A 27362-nucleotide genomic window follows, 5' to 3' on the forward strand; every position below is an offset into this window, starting at 1 on the left:
CAATCTATGTAGAGACAGTGGCACTCGAGTATAGACTATATTTGTTGAGATTATTTCTTTTTCAACTGAGCCACAGTATGTAGACTCATACCACTTCATATTCATTTTTGTGACTTTTGATTGAGAAACATTTTAAAAAACATGCAAAAAAAACAAACATTGGTGGTAGACATCTTGTAGTTCCCCATATATTGTTCCCATTTCTTACATAAGCTAGAATAACAGAAATATTGGTTGCATAATTCTAGAAGACAAAGAAGATACGTAGCATACAATTGTAAAAGAAAAAAGTCATTAAAGAGCTCAGAAGGGTTAAATATGAAATGTTTTCATATTGTTTGACCTTGGATGAATTTGTGATTGTATGTAGAACAAAAACATTAATCTAGATATCAAAATAACATTAATTTTTTTTAAGTGAATACAACGAAGAATTAAAGATAAATGTAAAAGAAATGTGAATAAAAAGCCATGACAAGTAAGCCATTCATATGGCTTGCCTGACACACCCACCTGAGCTACCGAACCAAAAAGCTCCGCCTCAGTCTTTATATCTTGAGGCTAACTTCAGGCTATAAAAAGAAGGATCAAACTGTAATAAGCACACACTCTTTAAGTTTGCTTGGTGATCTCCTTTACAAGTAAAGTTAGCCAAATGCTTTAATTATTGAGAACACAGCATTGTTTCATACGATAGCATTGTTGAGCTTTTCTCTAACTTGCAACCTGTAAATCTCGAGCAGAACCATGGCAGGAGACCGGTCAGATCATCGGGTGCTGCAGTATGAACAAAGTCTTGTAAGTCTTCACTTGTCACCATATGAACTTTGTTCACTTTTCCCACAGTGCGTCCACTTATGAGTAAAACGTGAGTAAAGTGTGAGCAAAGCTGGACTAGAGATGTAATGAGTGAATTGTGGTGCGTAACTTATGTAAGTTTATGAAAAATAAGTATATGCATGTACTTTTTGTCTGTGTGATTCTGACAACTTTTCTGGGTGATTGTATGTTTGAGAAAATATAAGTTTTAAATGATGTTCTACCTCTGGCTTTCAAGTAAAAAGTCTGTGGAGCCATTTTGTCCATTTTTTCAGATTAACTGGTCTTTGATTAACTAGTGAGAGTGAAATGGATCAAAGGCATAACATCCAAAATGGCCCAGGAGCCAGAAGAAACAAGAGTCCTTCTACATTAGAGAGTATGCATATATCCATAGCATTACCTTAAAATGGACATTAATATCTTTAGGGCTAGGTTCTATCTTCTGAACCAAAAGCCCAACTTTGTTTAAGCAGCATATATTTTTCTTATGAAATCAGTTTTAGCCCTGCAAATATTCCTTTATTCGTTTTTACTTTAATAGATTATCTAAATAATTTGATTGAAATAGGTAATGTTTCTAAAAAGTTTTCCTGTTGACATCAACTATGCAGCAATTTCATTTCCAGCAAGTGCCTTACAGCCTACGTTGTTGGTGCGGTGACATTAAAAATGATGTTTATCAAACCAAAGCAAAAAAGTGGTTCTCAAAAATGTAAAGAGACAAGAGAGCAGGATGAGGATACCACCAGGTGTATGGATTTGAGCAGTGTTGCAAGGCCCAACGTTACAAAGTTCTGATTGGCAAGCAGTAGCAATCTTTGTGTTTTTGTAAAGGACTAAAACATTGCACCGTTCATGTTGAAAATATGCACTCATATTTTAATACATGCATGTGATATGTCGACAAGTTGGTAAATTGGAAATGACTGTTGAATGAGGAATTCTAGAAATCAGTTTGTTTTGTTAGCAAGACTCAACCTGTTTTAGGCTTGTGGTAGCCTATTTGAAGAAGACTGTGTGAGTTTAAGAGCATAAGAGTAAATAAAGGTGTCCGTTCACGCAACCTCTGACTGAGGTGCTGATAAAAAGCTTGAATGATGACAACTGCTATATCTTATTTTTGCTCTTACAGTGTGAATGTGAGTGAGAGAGAGAATGATGGAGAGAATGTAAGATGGCGTGACTGCTCCTGTACAATGTGGCAGAGAGGGGCCCCAAAAAATATCTGCCCGGGCCCCAGAGACAGTTATGTCACAGAGTTTTTACTGTGGACTTGCTTTTCGGGAGCTGAAAAACAGAAGAAAAAAACATTGTGAACATATTTTCAAGTTATATAGCTGAGACTGCAGCTACAACACTAATGCCTGCTCATAATTTCACCAAAGCTAATTAAATCTTTGCAAAATGTTTTTGCTGACACTAACACTGTTCACACACAGTTATGTAATTTGAAGATTGTCATACACTTTATATTATGTGACTGAAAGGGACTGGATGTTAGTCCATTAGTGCTACTGTGTAGCAGAGCCGGGCACACATCTGGACCTGTTTAGCTAATAATACATGTTTTATATTCAGTGCATCATGTGCTCTGCTGCTCACTTATAAATAAACAAAATAAATACAATGTTAACATAAATTTATTTTCCTAGATTATTTCTTTCTTCAAAAACCACTTAGGAATCAATGTGCTACTGTTGGAGTATTTATTACTGCTGCAGTATGTTTATAGAAAAATTAGAAACTTCAAATGAACAATGTAAATATGTAACCACATAATAGTAAAAAAAAGAAAAGAAAAGAGTCTTAGCTAGAAGCCAAATCCCTTTCAAATTGTGTCAACTCTGTCTTGTCTTTTAAATGTTTGCCTATTCTCCACCTCTCCTGCTCTTTTATCACTCTGCGACACACTTAAGTCCGCATGTGCAAGTCGATATCTGTTATAGGCTTCTTCTGCAGATGGGTTTCCAATTATGCAATTCCCAGTTAGTAGTTCACTTTTTCTTTGTAATTAAAAGCACCACTTTATAATCAGTCAGCTGTCAGTTATGCGGAGATCGCACTGTAGAATCAGCTCAGAACAAAATCTACAGTTCCCATCTTTCTAGCTCAGTGAATGTGACCCCCAGCAAAAACTGCATCGAGTCATTGGTCTGAAACACGATGCCTTACACAGACATTTCCAGGTATAAGATAGGACATTAAGAAATGGTTTATACTCTAAATCGGTCATGTCTACACAATTCCAAATCCATTGAATCAAGTCGCAATTGGCACTCATTTTTCATACATGACTGAGCCTCCTGGAATTTTACTGAACTTAGTGACAAAACCTATGTGGCAATAGCGGCTAACCTTGATATAAACAGGACTTGCACAAGATTTCTCAGCTTGTAGTGAGGAGAAAAAGCAGGAGTCAACTTTTTTCCTGACACGAATGTAACAATAGACACAATGTGACCTGAGTCAACAAACAAATGTGACTCAAAGCCATTGCTTCTTTGAACTAAATGACCTGAGTGTGTTTGTGGTTAAAGCACACTCATGAATGAATGTGTGTGTGTGTGTGTGTGTGTGTGTGTGTGTGTGTGTGTGTGTGTGTGTGTGTGTGTGCCATGTTTACATATCTGTGGGGACTATGTGGTTTCAGTGTGAGGGCTACAGTTAGGTTAGGGTTAGGCATTCATTGCTGATAGTTAGGGTTAAGGTAGGTGGGTAAGGAAAGCTTTATGTGAATTAGATGTCCCCAACAAGATATGAAAACACAACTTTGTGTGTGTGTTAGTTAACGTGCATGCTGTGTCCTGTATGTTATCAAGGGAAACCTCTCTGTGAAGGAGCACAACCCACTTTCCAAAAATGTGTAACCTGCTTAACAGGTACAGTACTTCGTTTCTGTCAGAAGTATAGAAACTAAGTACATACTTTAAATCTCTGCATTCAGTTGTTAAAACAAGCCAAACTAACACACAATGCAGCCATGACAGCCACAGAGTAAATGGGAAAGTTCTGTATATCGTTTTGCCACACCAGCCAATACTTTGTTTCATATTCAATGTTCCCATGCACAACCACTCACAAACAGGGTTGTAGTGAGTTTTACACACTTGTGAAACTTAAATCTATTAAGTTTTGACTAAATTACCTGAATTGTCATTATAAATTTCAGGCAACCCTGGTTTGAGCATTATAGACAAATTTGAACATAAGTCAGATCTGTATTGTCAGGAGTGATCAGCAATATAAAGTACTGTGCAAAGGTCATGATCGATCCTTCATGTTTTTGTTTTTCTGATTTCTAGGAGCCAGAATGTAATGAGTTCAAGGAAAAACGTGCTATGTAGTTCAACTACCACAAAATATTTCATAGGAAAATATTTATTATGAGCTTGCTGGATGGTTATGAAATTTATGGTTCTTTGGGGTTCTTAGAGGTTGGATTATTTTTAGCAGAGAAAGCATGTGGGGGAATATTACACAAATAATGCCTGGAGCAGACTCTGACTCAGGCCCTTAGTTATCCTGCAGCTACTGTACCACTTTCACTATATTACATTTTCAAATAGTTACACAGTTATCGTTCTTGTTATTTAGGCTAGTGAAGTGTTGACCACCTTAACCACCACAATCAACTATCGTTCCTTGTTCACTGACACCAATAAATACATTACACCAATTGACTTACATCTGATAGCTCAGCACAACTTCTATGCATTAATTGAAATGTCTCATATAAGGACACATTATGTAAGCTGCTTCAGGATGCCCTTATATGCTGCATATGTGTATGTCATTTTGCAACCCAGCTTTAATTCAATATTCAATATGCTTTCCTGTGGAAAGTTTTGGGACCACCTACACCTCCATGCAAAGGGGACCTCCTACCCCTATGCAGGCGCGGTCCTAGCCTGTTTGGTGCCCTGGTTGAACACTCCCTCTCAAAGACTCATCTGTTTACCTGTATCTTTTGCCCGTTTCTCCTCTTCTTTTCTCTTTTTTCTAAACTGAGGACCTGATTGCTTTGACCTTTTCTTGTCCATCTTTCATCAGTAATTTTGCACTCCAGTATCAACACCCAACCCCACAACATAAACTAATAGACTAATAGGCCTACGCCTTGTATAGTGTTTCTTTTTTTCTGGGATTTCACACAACCCAGGAAAAATAATTGATACATAATGGGCTTGGATTTGCAGCATTATGAATGAAATGTGGTCTATTTGGAAGCAGCCCGCCCCTCCCCTGTTGACAGGTTGTGTGTGAGACTTCAGCACAGCAGCAGGCGCAGCGAGGGCCTTCGCGCTCACTTCTCAATTATATGTGTGTGATAGAATTTAGAAAACACATTAGTCCAAATTATAAGTCTGTATCATAATGTCTTCAGTTTTTGTGTTTGTTGTAGGGCTGTCAATGTTAACACATTAACACCGTCATCAGGATTAATGTGATTACAATTTTTAACGCAATCAACCTATCTGGAGCACAGAAGGGACAAACTTTGGACAAACTGCCTGAAATGCGTTGACAGAGACATTTCAGAGATTTTGAGTCATTCTGCGCTCCAAATGGTTTAATTGTGTTAAAAATTGTAATCATGATGACGGCATTAACGTTGACAGCCCTAGTTTGTTGGTTTATTTTAGTTTAGTTTAGTTTTGTGAGCTGGTTATTAGATGCCGCTCCAGCCAACCAGAGAATGCCGCCCCACTCTCTCCTTCCTGTGTGGCAAGCAGCAGGTGCACCTCGCAAACAGAGGGCGCCTTTACTCTCCGCAAGAGAAAACTGTTTGGTGCCTATGCAGTCCTCAAAATGCTTTGGCATGATGTCAGGGCAACATGGGTGCGAGCAACTTTTTTTTGCTGATGCCCATGATGCCGCCCCCACCACGATGCCGCCCCGGGCAACGGCTTATGTCGCCCATATCAAAAACCGCCACTGCCCCTACGCACAGGGGGCCAAATATGGATTTTTGCTGATCGAAGAAAGATACAGAAAGTCAGAAGAAAGATACAATTCTGATTTACATCACACCGCCCATTTTTGGGACATGTTTAATGTGTTTGTTTTTTGAAAGCTAAATGGATGCCGGTGTTTTTTCGCAGATATATGGGCGCTACACCCAGGAGCTCGGGGTGTATGCCAAAGACGAGGCCACTCGGCTGAAGGAAAGTGAGAAGAAGGTCAGCCAGCGAAGCCGGACACTGGAACACGACAATGGACGCTGTGCCAAGTGTAAGAGTCAAACCACACAGCCAGCATGGAATATGAAGGACAAGCAGCAAGTGTTATTATTCCTGTTTCTGAAATTAGTGCTCGTTTCGTTATTTTATAGAAAACCTTCTTACCATTTCTAACCATGTCATGGACAAATGCCTATTCACACCACAACAAACAAAATTAGTTTAAAGAAAAAAAGTGCAGTGATACAGATTTTCTAAACCCTATTAAAATTTGGACCTTTTTATCTTTCACAAAAGTGTTCACACAGTCTAAATTGCTGTAGCGGTAGAGAGCAGAGTCACCATAGCAATTTGTATATGGTAGAAATCCACACCGTGTAGCTCGCCATTTGAATATTGGCATTACCACTGAATGAGGCTCAAGACTTAACTGTTCAGGTTTACTTTTTGACCACTGAACTGAGCCTCCTATAGTACTGAAAACATCATTGGACATGGTCATGTTTTACTATAGTTTGGCCATTTGCACACTGACTGGATGGCTCTCAGACTGAACCAAAAAACCCCACTGACAGCTCTAGTATGGAACAATTCCATTGTTATCAAATATGCATTACATGGTCATATGGGATTTTAAGTGGTAGAAAAACATAAAAGATTAATAAGCAGTCTTTGGCAATGGAACAGCTCAGGGCAATCATTTCTTTTCGTTGTGAGTCCAGTTCAGAGAAAAAATACAAAGAGTACATACTCCATGAATTGCTCAGAATCCAAGCCTTGAGAGAAATTGTTTGAACATTAGCTTTCCGTTAAAAATGTAATACTACAATCACTTTGATGTCTCAACAGAGAGACTGCTCAACCTGAGCAGTCTCTCTGTTGTAGTTAATTCTAATTCCGTCCATCCTGCTCACTCCCAAAGAGAATCTAAGCATCTTCAGCTTGGACTCCTGTCTTTTTGTTAGTGCTTCATCTTCACTCTTTCTACTTTTTTTCTCTCACTTATCGCCACCACATTGTTCATTCCTTTGGATGGTTAACCCAGGTATTCAAAGTCATCTACTTTCTCTGTTTCTAATGCTTAAAGCTTCACTATTCACTTGCACCCAACTCTCACTAGATCATAATGTTGTATACAAACATCTTAATCCACCTTTCTCCACTCCTCCACACTTATTGCAAAATTCTCCCTCCTGTATATGGCAGTGGAAACCCACCCAACACCTCCTCATCACTTGTGTTCCCTTCACTTCACTTCCATTGTCTCCATCTTTGTAGCCATGTGTCAGTCTATGAAACCAGTTGGTCTTCAATTCTCCTGTCTCTTTCTCTCACTGCTGATATCACAAACTCCTGCGGTCTCCCAGCACTCACACAGACATTTATGCAAACTCAGAATATGCAGCTGTGCCCAAAAAGGTGACCACAGCTACATTTCTCTGTAATTTTGAGAAGCAACATGTAACGTAGTGGATAAATAATATAGAATCAGTGTGTGGGGTACGGAGCCCCGCAAGGGACATGGGAGAAAAAAAAATGAAGACGGACTTTTGCGAGATCTCGCAAAACAAACTCGGGATCTCACAAAAGTTTTGCGAGATCTCACAAAAGTCCGTCTTATCTCGCAAAACAAACTCAGGATCTCACAAAAGTTTTGCGAGATCTCGCAAAACAAACTCGGGATCTCACAAAAGTTTTACCCGCATTCTTCGGAGGCCGCCAGCTCGAAGCCGACCGGGAGGTCGAGGCACGATGTGCCGAGAGAGCGGTGTTCCTCCCAGCTGTAATAGGTCTCGACCTCCCGTTAGCTTCGAGATGGTGGGTGTCAGACGTCTCCGAAAACGTCGGAGCACTTTTGCAAATATGTGATGTCTTGTAAACCGAGCAGATATTTTACGTTTACACAGCTACATTCACGCCTCAAAATATCTTAAAAGTTTATTTTGTGACCCAGAAAGAGTAATATTACAACTAAGTAGCTGCCGCCATTGTTGGAATTCAAATTTTGCGAGATCCCGAGTTTGTTTTGCGAGATCTCGCAAAAGTTCATCGTAATTTTTTTTTCTCCCATGTCCCTTGCGGGGCTCTGTAGTGGGGAAAGGTTTCAGAGAGCACACAGAGGCATAAACACATCAAAGTGATAACAGTGTGTTCAGTGTGGTTCACAATGACCCTTTACCTGAACATATTTAACTGCAGCTTTCCCCTCTAACGTCTCCTGCATCTTTGACTTTGTCCCAGTGTCCCCATTTTAGTTATTTTAAAAGTTTCAAATATCATCAAGGCAACGTACCAGAGAGTGGGCAATTGGATTGTGATACAAGATGCCCTTTACTTCAGTGTGGACTACATTTAACAAATAAGTAACTTGTACAGTTAATGGACTGCTCCTCCATTTAAATGCTCTCAGCCAGCATACACACACTTATTATTACCTTCAGTTCTTGATTTGATGAAAGAACAATATGTTTGCAGTGTTGGGAATAACTGTGATTCTAATTACCGGCAGCTGATGCAGGGCAGTTTTCGAAAAGCAAATGAAGGACCTAATAAGTTAGGTTTTGAAATAAATGTTTGACAGGGAATTCTTGGATATGCTTAAATGAAAAGGCTGAATGCCATAAAAGTCGGCCACAACACGATTATTTGGTGTATTAAAACATCGGCATTTGTTCTACAAGCTCAAGTGTACAAAGGAAGCAGGGAGATGAAAGCAAAGTGTGAGGCTCCGACTGACTGCACTCAATCATCTTTTTCCTGCAAGTAAGATAAGGGTGGGAAGAAAGAAAGAAAGAGAAATGGTTTTCACCAGGAATAGAAACTTCTGAAAATGTCTTCTTTATTTTTACAAAAATTGCCCCAAAACAAATTCATAATTACTGAATTTCCCGGAGGAACGCACCTGAGGGATTTTTAAAGTTTTATCTAATCTACTTCTTTGTTATTGGATCTGTTTATATTTGGGTCAAAGATAAGAAATGTGGGATAAATTACAAACTTTTGCATCTCTGGTTTACTAACTTGTAAAATGCTATAGAGTACGAAGCAGTGGTCTTTTGGGCTAACAACATGTTTATTGCTGTTCAATATTTCAAAAGCTATTGGGATGAAACACAGCTGTTATTGGAAAATGTAGAATAAAGTGACGTGTACTAATCTCTGGGTGCTGTAGTCCTAATGTATTATGCTGTGTTCTTGATATCCCATTAGTCGGCCCATTTCGCTGGCTGAAGTTCCTGATCTCATTGATCGGGGAGGACTGGATCTTCTTCTTCCTGTTGGGGCTCCTCATGGGCCTAACCAGCTGGGCAATGGAACTGGGCATCATCATGCTCCAAAAAGGTGAGGGAGAGACTGGGTTGGTTTTGTTTGTTTTTAAGAATGCAGCATCACTACACACTAACATAATAACACATTTCGGGAAGGAAGGAGGTAAGTAATATCTAACAACTACAGGAAACTGATGGCGAGAGGAAAAGATGAGTTGATAGGATGGAGGTAGTGGTGAAGGGTGAGGTAAGAGGAATGGAAAAGGGCTGAATTTATTTGAAGTCTTTCACATTCTAGTTCTACACATGTATGCAAATGTATACAAATCTATTCAGAATTTTAAAATCGGACGGTGAAAACAGAAAATAAATTAAGAAAAATATACAATGGAATTAGACACTGGATCAAACCATCAGATGTGGCACATATTGGAAAGGTTTTAGATTTACTTCTTAGTGATGGAGACCAATCTTAAACCAAGTTGACATTAAAAAAAACTTGGAATTTGACAAATGCCTGGCAGGAAACTTTGCGTCCAAGTAGATGCATTGGGGAAAAAGCTCTGTGCTAGGGCAAAGCCAGACTGGGTAAGCATTTGAGAGAAACTAGAAACCACAAATAAATGGTAAAAAACTTTGTTCTTATATAGCTTGAGCACTCATAGCACCTTAAACAACACGTTTCACACACGCTTCTTTTCCTACACGTAAGTTCTTTCTATCTATGTGTAACATTCACACTCAGACAAATGCATCAAAGGAGCAACTTGGGGTTCAGTATCACATTCCTCTAGTATTACAATTCCTTACCATCCAATACCATGGCAGAGCAGCTTGACTCCACCTCCAGTGTACCTAGCCTGGCCTTCAACCTGGTTTCCTGCACACATGATGTAACTACCTTTGTTTTCCCCATCACATCAGCCAAATCTCCTCTCAATTTTTTGACATATACATCTCTGCATTTCCTTTTTTCACATTGGGGGGGGGGCATAGTCGATCAAAATGCAGAAACTCAGCAGTCGGGGGTGGGGGGAGGGAGGGGGGGCTTTAAAAGAGGTATTTAAAAGTGTAAAAAGGAAAAAAAAAGTTTGGTGTAAAGAAGTAAGTAAGTAATGAAGATGAGAGCAAAGGGGACAATAACCAGGGAGGAGAGAGGTGGATAAGGGAATAATAAGTAAGCAAACTGTGCAAACCAGAAAGTGGAAATTAGACACCTGAACTTTTGAAATTCATCAGAAATGTCAAATCTCACAGGTTGAGATTTGACATTTCCCTTATACTTTCAGAAAGGGAAACTAACCTCAACCTGTCAGTTCCAGTTTTGCTGTATAGGTCTATAGTCTGTAACTGCACTGTAAATCTGTGAGGACGGTTTTACACATTGGGCCTGGTTTGTGTGTCCACAGGACAGAAGTGGATATATGGTAGACTGGACAGTAATGGGTTCCTGCAGTACCTGGGCTGGGTCGGCTATTCTGTTGCTCTCATCGTGTTTTCTGCCGGCTTCACCCAGATCGTCTCCCCGCAGGCTGCTGGTATGTAAACAGATGAGGCAAAGGTACACACTTTCTTTACTTATGCAGAAGCACAGACACCAAAATTAAAAAAAAAAAAACTCCTCAAGTACTGAAAAAAGTTCATTTCTCAAGTAAAAGTGAAAAAGTACTTGATCTCAAATGTACTCAAAGGAAGAAAGTAAAAGTATCTCTTTGAAGGATAATTCTACTAACCATTTTTGTACAAGGTAACTGAACCTTGTGCTATATTAATATACTGATGAAACAATACTACTATATAAGAATACAAATACTATTCAAAGCTAAATTCTACTTCCATTGACTGTGGTTAGTTTGATATGTAAGAAATAAAAAATCTATATATATTTTCAGTTGGCCACATGGTGGCGGGGAACTTTGCCTCCACACCTACACAACAAAATAAGAAAATTCAGTGGTTAAAGTGGGATTCAACAGGTGGAGGAACACTGGGATCTATGTAGTGTCTCGGCATATGAAAAGGAATCACAACTGTCAATAATTTCTAATGTAAGCTTCAGATTTTATTAGTGTACAGCTGAACTGCTGCTTTTTGTGGATGTACACAATTGAATTCAACAGGATCTTGGCTGATGTCTGTAATGATAAGCAGCTGTTGCTGTAAGTTAACGTAGTTTCATGCCATACCACAAGGTGGCACCATCTCTAAAGAGCATGGGGCATGAGAGCTAAGAGGTGACGTTGTTATTCTTCCGGCTTACCAAGCATGGTTAATAAAAGTATGTCGCAGATCATAAAGGACTCGTTCTTCATAAATAAGGAGACAAACAAAACAATGTCCTTCCCCTACACTGACACTGTACTGCTTCCACTTTTTATACAAGGTTTGGTATAAAGTTGGAATTCAGTGACTCTAAGCATCATCGTCTTCAATTCAAATTCATCTCTGCTATACTTGATGTAACCTACATCTAGCTAAAAGACTAGCTAGCAACACATTGTGAAACAAACTGTCACGTTTTAGTTAACGGACTCAGGCGCAGACCGGAGATCCTTGCAGGGGTAACAGTCAGTTTATTTATACAAACGACACCAGGTGAAACTATTTACAACGTGCTGGAGGGAGGAAAGGGGGGTCCAGGGCTCCGGGGAATGTAAGGGGAAGGCTGAAACAGACACACTCCAAACGCTCTCTCTCCTTTCTCCACACGGGGGCAACACAAGTCCAATCACTCGTCCAAACAGGCAGGCAGGGAGAGGTCCGGGGTAGATGCTGATAGCTCAATGATCCAGCGACGAGTAATGCAGTGCTGCCGTCTTAAGTAGGCCTTGTGATCATCCAGATCGGCAGCAGGTGCGTGGGCCAGGATCCCATAACGAGTGCCGCCCCGGCAGGTGTGTGTGGGAGAGAGAGAGAGAGAGAAAAAAAAACCCAACAAAACACATGTTGCCTAATACAGGATCAGCTGGTGAGGCACAGTGACCATGACAGTACCCCCCCCTCAACGGGAGCCCCCCGGCGACCCACCAGGCTTACCCGGATGCAGGCGGTGGAACTCCTGCAGCATGCGCCTGTCCAGGATGGCCGCTCGAGGGACCCAGGACCGTTCCTCCAAGCCGTAGCCCTCCCAATCCACCAGGTACTGGTAGCCACGCCCCCGGCGCCGAGAATCCATGACACGGGTGACAGAGTAGGCAGGCAGACCATCCACGAGCCGGGGGGGAGGAGGGGGCCTGGAAGGCGGGAACAGAGGACTGGACTGGAGAGGTTTAATCTGAGACACGTGGAAGACGTTGTGTATTCTCATGTTGCGAGGTAGTTTGAGCTTCACGGACACCGGGTTCACCAAAGCAGAGATCTTGAACGGGCCGATAAAGGTGGGAGAGAGCTTCTTTGATTCCGCCCTGACAGGAACGAAGCGTGTGGAGAGCCATACCTCTTGTCCGACAGCATAGGCGGGGGTTGAGGACCGACGGCAGTCAGCAAGGCTTTTATTGCGGTCCTTGGTGCGCAATAACGCAGCCTGGGTGGCCTTCCATACCCGACGACACCTACGCAGATGTGCCTGGACCGATGGCACAGAGTGTTCGCCTTCAATGGAGGGGAAAAGAGGTGGCTGGAATCCTAGAGAAGCTTCGAAAGGCGACCGGCCCGTGGCGGAGGAGGTCATGCTGTTGTGGGCGTATTCGATCCACGGCAGCTCCTCGCTCCAGACTGCCTGATTGGAAGAGGCGACGCAGCGCAGGGCCGCCTCCAACTCCTGGTTTGCCGGTTCAGACTGGCCGTTGCTCTGCGGATGATATCCCGAGGACAGACTGACCTTAGATCCAAATGAGGCGCAGAACTCTTTCCACACTCGGGATGTGAATTGGGGTCCCCGGTCAGACACGATGTCATCCGGAATGCCGTGCAGGCGAAAGACGTGGTTGGTGAGTAGTCGTGCAGTCTCCAATGCAGTAGGTAGCTTGGGCAGAGCGACAAAGTGAGCAGCCTTAGAGAAACGGTCGACGATTGTGAGTATGACTGTATTACCTGCAGATTGTGGTAGGCCGGTCACAAAATCCAGAGAAATATGTGACCACGGTCTGGTGGGCGTGGGTAAGGGATGAAGAGGACCCGAGGGTGGCTGGTTTGAAGCCTTGTTTCGAGCGCAGACTGTACAAGCGGAGACAAATTCTCTGGTGACAGGAGAAACGGGCTGTGTGTGCCCACTGTAATACCTGAGACCTGACGGTTTGGGGAACGAACAGGCGCCCCGCCGGTCCGCCTCCTGGATCCGGCTCCGTTTTCTGTGCCTCGCGAATGGTCGACTCGATTTCCCAGGAGACGGCACCCACCACACAGGTGGCCGGGAGGATGGGTGCTGGGTCCGCCGGGCCTTCCGAGGTGGAGAACTGTCGGGACAGGGAGTCGGGCTTGACGTTGCGAGATCCCGGCCTGTAAGTGATTGAAAAGTGGAATCGTGTAAAAAACAGAGCCCACCTTGCCTGTCTGGCGTTAAGTCTCTTTGCTGATTGCAGATATGCTAGATTCCTATTGTCTGTCCAGACGATAAACGGTTGAGCGGTGCCCTCCAGCCAGTGCCTCCATTCTTCCAAGGCGAGCTTGATGGCAAGCAGTTCCCGATCACCGACGTCGTAATTGCGTTCTGCGTGGGTGAGACGACGGGAGAAAAAGGCACATGGGTGAAGTTTACCATCCCTCTGTTGTGAGAGGACCGCTCCTACTCCCGTGTCGGATGCATCCACCTCCACCACGAACTGCTGAGTTAGATCGGGCTAGACCAGAATGGGTGCCGAGGCGAATCGTTTTTTCAGCTCCCGGTAGGCTGATTGGGCAGCGTTGTTCCACTGGAAAGGAACCTTGGGAGAGGTTAATTGTGTTAAAGGCAGGGCTACCTTGCTATAGTCCCGGATGAACCTCCTATAGAAGTTAGCGAAGCCGAGGAACCGCTGCAGCTGCCGTCGGTTGGGGGGTACAGGCCAATCCATTACCGCTTTTACCTTAGCTGGGTCAGGGCGTAGGTCTCCCCGCTCGATGATGAAACCTAAGAAGGCAACGGTGGACAAGTGGAATTCACATTTCTCACCTTTAACAAACAACCGATTCTCCAGCAGGCGTTGCAGGACCTGTCTGACGTGGGTTTCATGCTCAGATAGAGATTTGGAGAAGATCAGGATGTCGTCGAGGTAGACGAAGACGAACCTGTTGATGAAATCCCTCAGAACATCATTGACGAGTGCTTGAAAAACTGCAGGAGCATTAGTGAGGCCGAACGGCATAACCAAGTATTCAAAGTGGCCAAGGTGAGTGTTGAAAGCGGTTTTCCACTCATCACCCTCTCGGATGCGAACCAAGTGATATGCATTCCTCAAGTCTAATTTGCTGAAAACTGTTGCCCCCTGGAGCAGCTCAAAAGCTGAGGTAAGAAGCGGGAGTGGATATTTGTTCTTGATGGTTATGTTGTTTAATCCACGGTAGTCTATGCACGGGCGGAGAGACTTGTCTTTTTTCTCGACGAAGAAAAACCCTGCTGCTACGGGCGATGAGGATGCGCGGATTAAGCCAGCGGCGAGGGACTCATTAATGTATGACTCCATAGCCTCCCACTCCGGTAGCGAGATGCTGTAGAGACGGCTTGTAGGCAATGGCGCACCAGGGAGCAGGTCGATAGCGCAATCGTAAGGTCGGTGGGGAGGCAACAACTGGGCCCTATCCTTGCGAAACACTTCGGCGAGGTCATGGTAAACAGGGGGTACCTTGGACAAATCGGAGGATGTGGGTGGCTCTGCAGAGGAGGCCGGCGTGTGAGGCGGTGAGGCGGACTTAAGGCAGGTCATATGGCACTCCTCCCCCCACCCCGTAACGCATCCCTTAAGCCAATTAATGCTCGGATTGTGTTGACAAAGCCAAGGGTGCCCAAGAACGAGCGGGGTCCGGGCGGCCTTGAAGACAAAAAAACAGATTTCCTCGGAGTGGTTGCCCGACAGAGTGAGGACGACAGGCTCGGTGACGTGAGTAATGTCAGGCAGGCGCTGGCCGGATAAGGCAGTGACATGCAGGGTGTGGGGAAGCAGTTCCTGCTCTAGCTGAAGGCGGTGAGCTAACTCAGAGTCGATAAAATTCTGTTCCGCCCCTGAATCTATCAAAACCGAGAGAATGTGACATTTAGTGTTGACTGAGAGTTTGGCAGATAGCACTAACCGTGGAGGAGATTTGTCCTGGATGAGACCGCCCACCAGCACTCCTACTGCCACTGGTGAGCGCGACCTTTTGCTCGAGAGGGGCAGGAGGCGACCACATGTCCCTTGTGACCGCAATAGAGGCACTCACCGGCAGTGATGCGGCGCTGGCGTTCCGCGGCAGAAAGATGTGAGCCTCCAATCTGCATGGGCTGCTCTCCTCCGTCTGCGCTCTCTGCCTGCCGGGAGGAGCCGGGCTCCGATGGGGAGCCAGCCCTCCACTGCCCCGCGGCCTCCTGGGAACTGTAGTGTCGCGGCAGACGACGAGCTCGCAGTCGGTCATCCACCTTAATGCACAAAGTCATTAACTCGGTAAGAGAGTCAGGGAGATCTCGCATAACGAGTTCATCTTTCAGCTCTTCGCGAACGTTGTTAAGCAGAGCACTCCTTAAGGCCTCCTGTCCCCAGCCTGTCTCTTCAGCCAGAATCCAAAAATCTATGGAATAGTCAGACATGCTCCGCTTACCTTGCTTGAAGTTTAGCAGACGAAGTGCGGCAGCTTCAGCGCCAGAGCCCTTATTGAACACGGTCTGGAACTTAGACAGAAAATCAGAATAGGAAATCCCGGGGTCCGAACTAAGCACGACCTGAGCCCACTTTAAAGCCCGGTCCCGCAGCAATTGGACGAAAAAGGTTATTTTGGCCCCGTCGTTATCATGAAAGCGCCGCTGCTCACGAAACACAAGAGTACATTGAGCCAGAAAACCAGCACACTTGTCCGACTCACCCATAAAAGGTTCCGGAGTGGGGAGGGGTCCGTCCAAGGGTGGCGGAGGTGCACTCGCAGCGGCTGCGACAGCGGCAGGTGGAGGCTCCTGGGGGGCAGGAACTGCCGGCTGGGGATTACCTTCCAGAGGCGTTAAGCGAGCGACCGCCTGCGTGAGCGCCGCCATTTCGTGATGGAGCCGCTCGAGCATTTGCTCATGTCGGGCCAGAGCAGCTCCCTGAGCGATGAGTGCCTGAGCGACAGGGTCCTGAGCGGCTGGGTCCGGACCTGCTGAGTCCATGCTGGCTGGATCGTTCTGTCACGTTTTAGTTAACGGACTCAGGCGCAGACCGGAGATCCTTGCAGGGGTAACAGTCAGTTTATTTATACAAACGACACCAGGTGAAACTATTTACAACGTGCTGGAGGGAGGAAAGGGGGGTCCAGGGCTCCGGGGAATGTAAGGGGAAGGCTGAAACAGACACACTCCAAACGCTCTCTCTCCTTTCTCCACACGGGGGCAACACAAGTCCAATCACTCGTCCAAACAGGCAGGCAGGGAGAGGTCCGGGGTAGATGCTGATAGCTCAACGATCCAGCGACGAGTAATGCAGTGCTGCCGTCTTAAGTAGGCCTTGTGATCATCCAGATCGGCAGCAGGTGCGTGGGCCAGGATCCCATAACAAGCGCCGCCCCGGCAGGTGTGTGTGGGAGAGAGAGAGAGAGAGAAAAAAAAAATCAACAAAACACATGTTGCCTAATACAGGATCAGCTGGTGAGGCACAGGGACCATGACACAAACTGCACACATACACTTTTTATTCAGGTAAAAATCTCATTGAGATTCATTTTCAAGAGACACCTGGCATCATGTGTGTTTGCTAATGTCTGTTCAACTGATAGAAACGTTGAATTTGATTTACCTGCCACTTCCCTTTGTGGCTCCTCCTCCTCAGTAGAGCTTGCTAGACGCTGAAGTTCTGCAAACACTGTCTCAGTTCTGCCAGAAGATCTCTGAGGCCGGAGCCTTTGCCATAACCTAGTCAATTTGTTAACATTTTGATCAAAGTCATTTTCATCTTAATGTAATTGTTAAAATTATCAAATAATTACCTAGTACTTTTTCCATTAAAATAACATCTGTAATTCTTGTCCATTGTTGTTCATTGTAATGTAAACAATAATCTTTTGGGGTCTAACAGAAAGTTTTGACATTCAGCCAGCTGTAAGAGCCCGTTGTTGTCCCCCACAGGTTCAGGGATTTCGGAAATGAAGACCATTCTACGAGGAGTATTACTGAAAGAATACCTCACCTTCAGGACCTTCGTGGCTAAAGTCATCAGTCTCGCTTTTGCCTTGGGTAGTGGTATGCCCCTTGGCAAAGAGGTAAAATAGATACATACACACAAATCAGCTGCACACTCTTTAAATGTCTTCATGTACATGTACTGTTGTACGTTGCTGTGGGTAGGCGTCCATTTTCTGTGTCTGTCTGCAGTCACCATCTAAACCATCAAATTGGGAATAATTACTCAGTAGTTTGAAGGATCTAATATTCTAAGAGCTACATGTCTTTATCAGTGAGTTTTCGAGGGGCAAAATCCCATTTATTTTTGATTTCCAACAAAATTGAAGTTTTGATCCACATTCTACTGCTGTTGACTTGCACGGTTTCAGTGAGTCACAGCATTGAGACACCACCACGAAGAGACAGCCCTTTTAATATGGAATGACAGCTTTTAAAATATCCAAATAAAGAGTAAAGATCCCTCAGAAGACGGGCTTACACTCGGACCACATCTGGTCCTCAGAAACCCACACAGAGTAAATCAAAGCAAAGTGTTGGAACACCATTGTGCTGATATGAAATTTCTTTTATTTAAATTAGATTTTCACCTGAGATCACTTCTCATATTCTGCAACTGGCATAAAAACCGCAACATGTGTAAAATGTTGAGGAAGACTGTTTTCCTGTGAATATTTACATCTCACTGTTGACAGACTGTCAAAAGCAGCTAGAGAACCTGTTTTATGCCTTTATTTTTTCCTTCTGTCAGGCTCCCTTTGTACACATCGCCAGTTTGTGTGGAGCTCTCCTCAGCAAGTTGCCTGTGTTTCGAGGAATCTATGAGGTGAGTCTTACATCTTTTTCTTTCTCATGTTTTATTGAATTCATCCACTGTTGATTTTATTTTTTTAACGCTTTGCAAATGTCCTACACATATTTTTGCCTATAAAAACCAACAGTCATATTTCTATTCAGGCACTAGTGAACTGTCTCAGAGATGTACAATTATGGTTGGAGAGAAACTTATGGAGAGAAATTATTTTATTTGGGCATCCCAACCCATTTGACGGGTATGACAGTGCTTGGTGTGACTTTTGACTGTGCTTTAAAATGTAATAAACAGATCAGCTCTGTTGTTAAGACAAGTTTCTTTCAACTGAGTCTCCTCAGCAGGGTGAAGGCCTGCCTCCAACCACACGGCTTAGAGACAGTAATTCAGGCTTTCATTTGCTCTCATCTCGATGATTGTAACTCTTTACATGCTGGCTCTGATCAATCTTTACCTCGTCACCTCCAAGTCCATCAAAATGCAGAAGCTCGCCTTTTCACGGGAAAGAAGCAGTGTGATCATATTGCAGCTATGCTGGCCTCCATACACTGGCTTTAGTGACTGTTTCTATTTAATGAATACTTTGTGTAACCTTTTGTTGTTTAAAAACATGGTATGTAAATAAACTTTGACTTGATTCATCGGTCAGTGTACACAGGGGCTACATCCAAAAGCATTTCATATCTATTTCATACTGCGCGCACAATATGAAAGAATACAAGCAGCAGTGTAGCTTCCAAAGTTGTGATGAATTTCTGATGATGATTGAGGAAACATAGTCTGTGTATAAGCTGAAAACTGATTCAGAAGCAATCTATGGTTTGGTGAAGATTTTAGCTATAATTTGCTCTTTGAAGAATAAATTAATCTACAAGTGTTGATCAGCTCCAATGCCTTTTTTGGAACACCACGAGATTCTGACAAATTTGGTAAAACCACAATGACAAAACTGACTAAACACAGGAGAAACACAGACTAGACCTGAGAGAAATAGGAGGACAAGAAAAAGTTAATAACTAACAAGATCAAAATGAAAACATAACCTAGGCAAAAGTATATCCAGACAAAAAACAAGAGCAATTTCAAAACAGCTGGGAGAAAAGCCACGATCATGACAAACAGATGTGCCAAAAAAGCTTCATTATGTGGGGGTAAGAAAGTATAACATACTATGGCTATAAACTTGTGTGCAGTACATCAGTTTCATGTTTTATACTTGGACTATGTTAAACTCCATTGTCCCTTTTAAATAAAGAATTATTGTTATTATTATCATATTTTACAATTTTATTTTTCGAACCTTTTTACCTTCAAAGCGAAAGAAGATACAATTTCATACAGTATATCTTTGAGCAGAGAATTACCGCTATTCATAATAAACACTTAAAATGATCTTCCACCTTCTTACAGTTACATTGTAATTGTAGCTAATTTAATGTAGTCTAATCTATTCAATATTGCCTAAATGGTGAGTAGGTTATTTATTTCTGTATTCCACATCTATTTATTCTGAAGCTGAAATGTAATCACTTCCATGTGATTTCAGAATGAGTCCAGGTACAGAGAGATGCTAGCAGCAGCCTGTGCTGTGGGAGTGGGCTGCGTTCTTGCTGCGCCCGTAGGAGGTGAGGTTCATCAAATGTGACGTGGTAACACTCCGAAGTAAGCTAAATCTGTAAACACTGTTAAGGCTTTAAGTTGAGCAGTGTAATATAACATGTAATATGATAAGCTTTATGTTGCTGAAGTCTGTGGAGCAGTTTCAGTAATGTTTCACAAGCTATCTTGTAATTGAGGGTTTCTTTTTTCACGCCTATGTATCAGTGCCAATTTCTTCAACTTCAAGATTTTTTTGAGCCTCTCTTGTTAAGTCATGTATATATACAGCTCGCCATGAACAAATCTATCCAAGATGAGCTGGAAGTAAATGACACTGAGATCTGAGTGAAGATGCTGGCTAGCAAATTCAACAGACAAAAGAAAATATTGTTTATCAGCATTACACAAGTGCAAGACGGGATTTTGAAAAGTCAGTGTAACTTTCTGAATATTTTAAAAGTCAGTTCCAATGCTCATGCCTTGCATTGTTTGTGTGTTTCAGGTGTGCTCTTCAGTATTGAAGTAACATTCACATTCTTTGCTGTGAGGAGCTATTGGAGAGGGTTCTTTTCTGTCACCATCGCTGCCTTCTTTTTCAGGGTATTGGCTGTGTGGTACAAAGACGAAGGTATGATTGTGTGGCCAGATGTTTTTACCAGGTGTTTTAAGGAATTCACAGTGTCACACCTTTTAATACTTAAAAAAAAAAGCATTGATCATTAAATGAAACCTTACTGCTTTCATAGATACAACAGCGCTAATTTATGTTGAATTAAATTGTAGGCTGTTTGCAGTTATGAATTCAGGAAAATGTGGACTCAAAGCTTGTTGGGAGTTACTAACTTTGGTGTGAATTCCTAATTTGACAGATGTAGTCTCTTTAAAAAATGTCAATTTAAAAAGTAGTCAAGCATTTAAATCACCAGACCCCTGAACACAGAACGCGTAAACAAATGAAGATGTGTCTCCACGTTACTAATACATGTAGCTGTGATTTGTATATTGATAGTATATTTAAGAGACAAGGTTAAAGTAAACGCAGCAAAATGAATCACAGTGGAGCTGCAAGTTTCAGTTTCTAGTGTTCTTCCCCCTTTATTTGTGTAGTATGATCAATCATGGCTAGGTTTTGAGGTTTGCTCAGTACTTTCTCAATAAACTTCAGCAGGATCATTTTTTATGCATTCACCTAACAAATGATAGATTACCTAATTTGTTTTGGGGACAAGACATACACCACATTCCTGTTGCATCAGAAAGGACATCCATTTTAAACATCTTCTAAATCAAGCATGGAGAGCTGCTCACTATGCTCAGCCCTACTGAATAAGGGAGGAGCTGAAACTAGCTTTACTCTCCATTTTCCATCAGTTATTCAACATCTGTAATACTTAATTTTATTGCTAAAGTTTGGATACTTGCACCTCGAGGTTTTGATGACTATTCAGTGATGCACTAGCTTGTCCTCTTCCTTTTGCTTTCTCTCGCACCAGAGACCGTCACAGCCCTTTTTAGAACCCATTTCCAGGTAGACTTTCCCTTTGACCTCAAGGAGATTCCTGCCTTCGCTTTGCTTGGGTAAGTTTCCATACCATTAAAAATAGTAAAATTGAAAAATACCCACTAGTTCCAACTCATCAGCTAAGCATCAGGAAAAAGATGTGCATACGAAATACTTTTTGTTGACTGAGTTTTTTAGCAATCATTTAAAAGCCATTTGTTCTGACAGATATTCCAACGTATTATGATTGCCGCATATATTCTGATATTATTAAGGAGCACTACTTAAGTAAATTTGATTCAGTTTTATTTATGTATTCACAACAACAGTCACCTCAAAGTGCTTTATATTATGAGGTAGAGACCCTACATTAACAGAGAGAAAACCCCAGCAATCAGATGACCTGCTGCCAGCAAGAGTGGGAAGAAAAAACGTCCTTTTAACAGGAAGAAACCTCCTGAAGTCTCAGAGAGGGGCAGCCATTTCCTGCTGACTCTTTGGGGGTGAGGGGAGAGCATAAAGTGATGTTGAAGAGACATCTTTTATAAGTAAATTTGGACTTCCATTTTTGGTCCACTGAAGGCTTTGTTTTGTAATGCCAGGCTTTGACCTTTTTTCATGTCTATTATACTTTTAGTGTGACATCAGTAAGACCTCAGTATACGGGCTATTTATAGTCCAAATGTGGTTCCTGTGGACATCTTTTCAACTCAAAACTAAGACTAATTTTAGACGTTGTTTAATATTTCTACATGCATAGGCTCTGTAGTCACATGTTTTCAGAGGCATGTTTTCTGTAGGGAAACAGTTATGTTTTGAATGCAGAGTGATCAGCATACAGGGAGGGGCTACTTGCCATGTCCAATGTCTCCACCGCAGGGAAAAGGTGTTACGGTCATTGGGGGGACTCAAACGCAGGACTCCTTGCTCAAAGGAAGAACAGAGGGTTTTATTCACAAACACCAGGTGAAGTGTGTGACAGTGACTAAGTGCTATATACAAGCGTGCAGGGATTAGGGCTCCAGGGAATCCACAGGGAAAGGCAGGGGATCAATATCGCTCCTCTTCAGTCTCTCTTGGCGTCTCACCAGTCATTTACTCTTTTCTCGCACCAGAAACTCCGGACCGTGACAAAAGGGTAACATCTCCTGGGTCTAGGTGCGGATTCCCCTTCTAGAGGCGAGGGTACCTGGTATAGAGTATGTTTGGGGAGTGTGATTGTGTGTACAGTGTCCATTTGTCTTTACGTTGGGTGAGTGCTGAGTATTTGTACATGTGTGCATGAGGGTGGGAATGCAAGTTTGTGTCTGTGTGTGCCTGTTCTTCTGTATCTATATGTCAGGTCGGGTCTTAGACTCCGCCCCTCTGGCAACATCTCAGGCTCTCCAAGGTATGGGGGCACACTCCCGGCCTGGCGCCCGTGGCTCGGTCAGGCTCCAACTGGGGGTGGGGGGCTCAGTCCACTCTAGCACAGCTGGCTGCCGGTGGATCCCGCGGGCAGGCCACTGCAGCCCCCTCTGGCCTCTACTCCTTGGCTGCTGAGTGACCCCTCGTCTGGGGCTCTCCTCAGCTCTTCCCAGGAGGGTGGCACAGATGTCCCTCCTCAGCTCCTCCTTGGGCTCCCACACTCTGGGGCCTGGATCTCCTCCATGCCTGCTTCATGCCCTGGGGGACGGGGCTATGGCTCCCCACACCCACTAGCACATTGTTACATGGAGAAACCTTTTGAATACAACCGTGCTGATCCACACAGGTGTGCACTCAGGTGTTCACAGTTCACAGGTGTACACAACTACACTGCACTACCTACCTACCAAGTATGTTTACAATTTCCTTTGCACTACCTACCTAGTTAGAATAGTTAGTTTTTAGTTAGATAGTTAGTTTTTGTTAATTTATGTTGTAATTTATGTTAGGTCAGTCTGTCCTGTCTCTAGTTAGCTAGTTTAGTGATTTTCTGTTAATTTATGTTGTAAATTTATGTTGCATGTAGCACCTTGGCCCTGGAGGAACGCTGTTTCGCCTCACTGTGTACAAACTGTATATGGCTGAAGTGACAATAAAGCCAACTTGACTTGACTTGACTTGTAAAATCTAATTAGTTCCCAGAACTCAAAAAAATTATGGAAACTCGTTGCCTCAAAAAAATTGAGTAAAGCTTAGCTAAAAATGACTAATTTAGGACAACTTATTTATTTTGAGTATTCTGTACAAACTCATTTGTTCCCAGAACTCAAAAAAATTGGATCAAGTTTACGTAAGATGACCAAGTTAGGGCAACTTACTCATTTTGAGTACACTGTACAGCCGTGTTAGTTCCCAGAACTCAAAAAAATTATGGAAACTCGTTGCCTCAAAAAAACTAAGTAAAGCTTACTTAAGATGACTGTTAGGACAACTTATACATTGCAAGTCTGCAGTATTAAGAATAACTTGATATCTCTGACTGTGCAATACTAATTGTTTACCTACTGACAAACATTTCAAGTTCAACTAAATGAAAAAACAATTTGTGGTAACCTGAATATGATTAAAAATAATTAACAACAATTTTTGTAATGATGTTAAAATCAGCCCAACTTTTATTTTCAAACACAACAAAGTACAACAGCCAACATACTGGACACTGTTCTGCTGAACAACAAACAATTATATTGCCATCACTGTTATAATCTTACAATGAAACAAAGTCTCAGATGTAATTATTCTGAAAATAAGTTTAGGCCTACCACAAGTTTGTTTTGTACTTACATTACTTATATTATCAAAATAAAATATTTGTTGTTCTGTCACAAGTGCAGTCTCTAATTTAAACAACACATTTGTTTTTCATTCCAACACAGGAGCTGGAATGTTGTAATATTTTAAGGATGGCTTGTTTCCAGTCCAGGCGTTACTGCCTGAATGACTGTCATGGATCGAGGTGATCCAAATGTAGGTGCAAAAGAAAGTCTTTAACTTCCCTTAAGTACAGTGGCAGTGGATGTGGGTTGGAGATGCAATGAGCTTGAACTTGCAGGCGACCATCTTCACTGACCACACCATCTGTGACGGAGGACTCATCTCTCCTGGTGTCCTGCAAGCAAACAATCATATTTTTTTTTTGGAACATGAACTTAATTGCTTTCTTAAAACATTTTTTTCTGCATTTGGTATAAAACAGACTCCAATTTAGACAATCTCAGGCTCCCTCCCCACCGGAGAGGTGACATTCAATGTCCCAAATTGTCAGTCTGGATAGCCGTGACCACCACTCAACATACAATAATGTCATGAAAGCATCATTTTAAAAAGGGCTATGCAAACATGGCCAATAACTTTCATTCTAATGATGTGCAAAATGATTTTGGGCACAAAACAGATTTTGCTGTTAGAAAACTTGCAGACTTCACTATATACAGTGTAGACCCTCTAAACTAAGTTTGGGGGATGTGATCTTTCAGGAAATGCAGACCAAACTGTTGTTGTTTGTTTACTTACACAGCATGTCTTGTAGAATTAACTGGAGTCACCAGCAACAGCATAGTGCAGTCATATCTCAAGTCTAATAACAGAAGACAGGAAAAGATCTGGGGCCCGTTCTTCGTACCTCGCTAAGTAAGTTAGCCGGATTTGATTGTTGACGATTTCGCGTGATCTTGGATCATTCGGTTCTCCGAAGCTCATCCGGGACTTGCTGTCATAGCAACAGATCCGTAAGCGTAAACCTGCTCGGGAGCAGGCTTACTTTATGTAAACAGGATTAGATTGCGGCCACTCAGGTATGTCCGCTGCATTTATACGAAAGCAACAGCGATATTTCCCCACTGTTTTTCCATAAATAAATATTATCAATGTAACTAAAGATAATGCAGCATTTGATTCTTTTATTGATTCCATACAGATACATACAGGTCATTTCCCAAAAAAAGGGAAATGTACTATTAATCATTCTATTTCATGTATTTGATTATTTCAGATGTAATTCATATTTTAGGGTAGTAATAGTAAATTACTTCGTGTAATCAAGATGAGAGACCACGGCTATAAAAGCGAAGGTGGATTTGGGAAGTCTGTCGCAGCCATGTCCTGTCCGTTTGTACGCGAGCAACCCATTGCGGAAGGTGCAAGATTGATAAGGAGAGTTTTCAGAATTCAGCGTATATTGCGGGATAGACAGGATCCTTTAGCTCAGCGCGACAGTGTGCTCATAGAGAGATATCGCTTTTTTTGTTATTTACTTAACACTCTCTCTCTCTCTCTACATATATATATATATATATATATATATATATATAGATAGATAGATAGATAGATAGATAGATAGATAGATAGATAGATAGATAGATAGATAGATCTCCCAACTCACTGTGCATGCTTCAGTCACCCCTTGCATGGGAACAGGTAAAAGTGATGGAGTGTTATGTAAAACTACACACAAAAAACCCACAATGTCAATAAATGTCACGGTACAAAAAGCCGGGGTGTGACGAGGGGGTGCAGGACCACCCTGTCTTTATTTGCTCTGCCCTTTTCTTGGTTGCTGTTATAAACAAACAAACAGATTATTGCAGGGTCTCTTTTCAAGAGACTAAAAGCAATATGATAAATTGATAAATTGAAAGTGTTAAATATTACCATTCTGTAGAATATTCTTATATTTCACTTTTACTTGTTCCCATGTTCTAGTGGGTCCTGTTGTGGCTCTAATGTGAAAGAGGATATGATGTAATATATATAATGTGGTATAATATAATATCACATGATATAATGTAGTATCATGGATCACTTACGAGTTTAATTTGTCAGCAACTTTCTGCCAGCCCTCTCTCCTTGCTTTTGCAGCATTTGCAGTGTTCCCTTGCGTTTTAATTAAACTCTGAAACTCCTGAAATCCCTCAATCAAGAGTTCTTGCTCTGCTGCCGTGAAATACTGAGCGCGCTCCTTCGACATCTTCGCCGACCAATCACAGGGTTGCCGATCAATGTTTCTACTATCGATGCGTAGCCCCTTTTAAGCCACCCAGTGATCTCAGATTACTTCATCCAGCTATACTAATCGTCAACAACAGGTGTGTTCGGAGAACCGGATTAGCGAGATCAAAGTTAGCGCGATGATTTGATCTTGGATGTAGTAAGCGAGGTACGAAGAACGGGCCCCAGTAAGGAAACAACTTCCCCAAACCAAAGCACAAATAAAACAATAAGTAAAACAGGCTGATCTAAAGTATGGTTAAAGTTCAGCCTGATTAATATAAATGTCACTGACAGTTGCTAATATATTGGAAAACCAAAACACTTACCACTGAGTTGATGTCTTTCTGTCCAACAACAGGAGTGCTGGTCCCGAGCCTCAAAGACAGTAAGAAGCAAGCAGAGGGAGAAAAAACAGAACATATTTCAGAAACTGATTTGATCCTTAATGGCTGTGCAATCATTGTAACATAGAGTTTGCTTATGTTGTTAAATAAAGGCTAGATTTGACATTAATAGATGCCACAGATGTTCAAAAGCTGCCACAAAGCATGAAAAAAATGGACGTGATGAATATGTGATGTCTTGATAAATCGAGCAGATATTTGAAATTTACACAGCTACATTCTCGCCTGAAAAATAAATAAATAAGTTTTTCAGCCGCGCTCCTCCGCCATTGCCGCGCTTACAAGTACGCACAGGCTCCGACAACCGTGGCGACAAATGTGATCCTCCTTTTCCCCAGACTACCCTTTCTGGGTCACAAAATAACCTTTTAAGATATTTTCAGGCGAGAATGTAGCTGTGTAATGCTCAAATATCTACTTAGTTTATCAAAATATCACATATTTGCAAAAGTGCTTCCACGTTTTCGGAGAGCTCTGTTATCCACACCCCACACCTACCCCACCCCTAACGGCTGCACCTCCCGAAGAATTTTGTCTGGGCTCTTATCTCACTTATTTATTTCAAA

General features: G+C 42.4%; 1 protein-coding gene across 1 annotated transcript in view; it reads left to right on the forward strand.

The window, feature by feature from the left end:
* The first annotated feature begins 747 nt into the window (after positions 1-747).
* The window catches only part of LOC134641556 (chloride channel protein 2-like), a 56100-nt gene continuing 29485 nt past the window's right edge, over positions 748-27362 (forward strand). The window contains exons 1-9 of the mRNA XM_063494032.1: positions 748-798; positions 5925-6060; positions 9213-9344; positions 10681-10809; positions 17472-17605; positions 18277-18351; positions 19883-19961; positions 20438-20563; positions 21429-21513. Coding sequence (XP_063350102.1) covers positions 748-798; positions 5925-6060; positions 9213-9344; positions 10681-10809; positions 17472-17605; positions 18277-18351; positions 19883-19961; positions 20438-20563; positions 21429-21513 — 947 coding nt within the window. The remainder of the gene's footprint in view (positions 799-5924; positions 6061-9212; positions 9345-10680; positions 10810-17471; positions 17606-18276; positions 18352-19882; positions 19962-20437; positions 20564-21428; positions 21514-27362) is intronic.

The sequence above is a fragment of the Pelmatolapia mariae genome, linkage group LG14 (assembly GCF_036321145.2).
Source record: "Pelmatolapia mariae isolate MD_Pm_ZW linkage group LG14, Pm_UMD_F_2, whole genome shotgun sequence".
Lineage (NCBI taxonomy): Eukaryota > Metazoa > Chordata > Actinopteri > Cichliformes > Cichlidae > Pelmatolapia > Pelmatolapia mariae.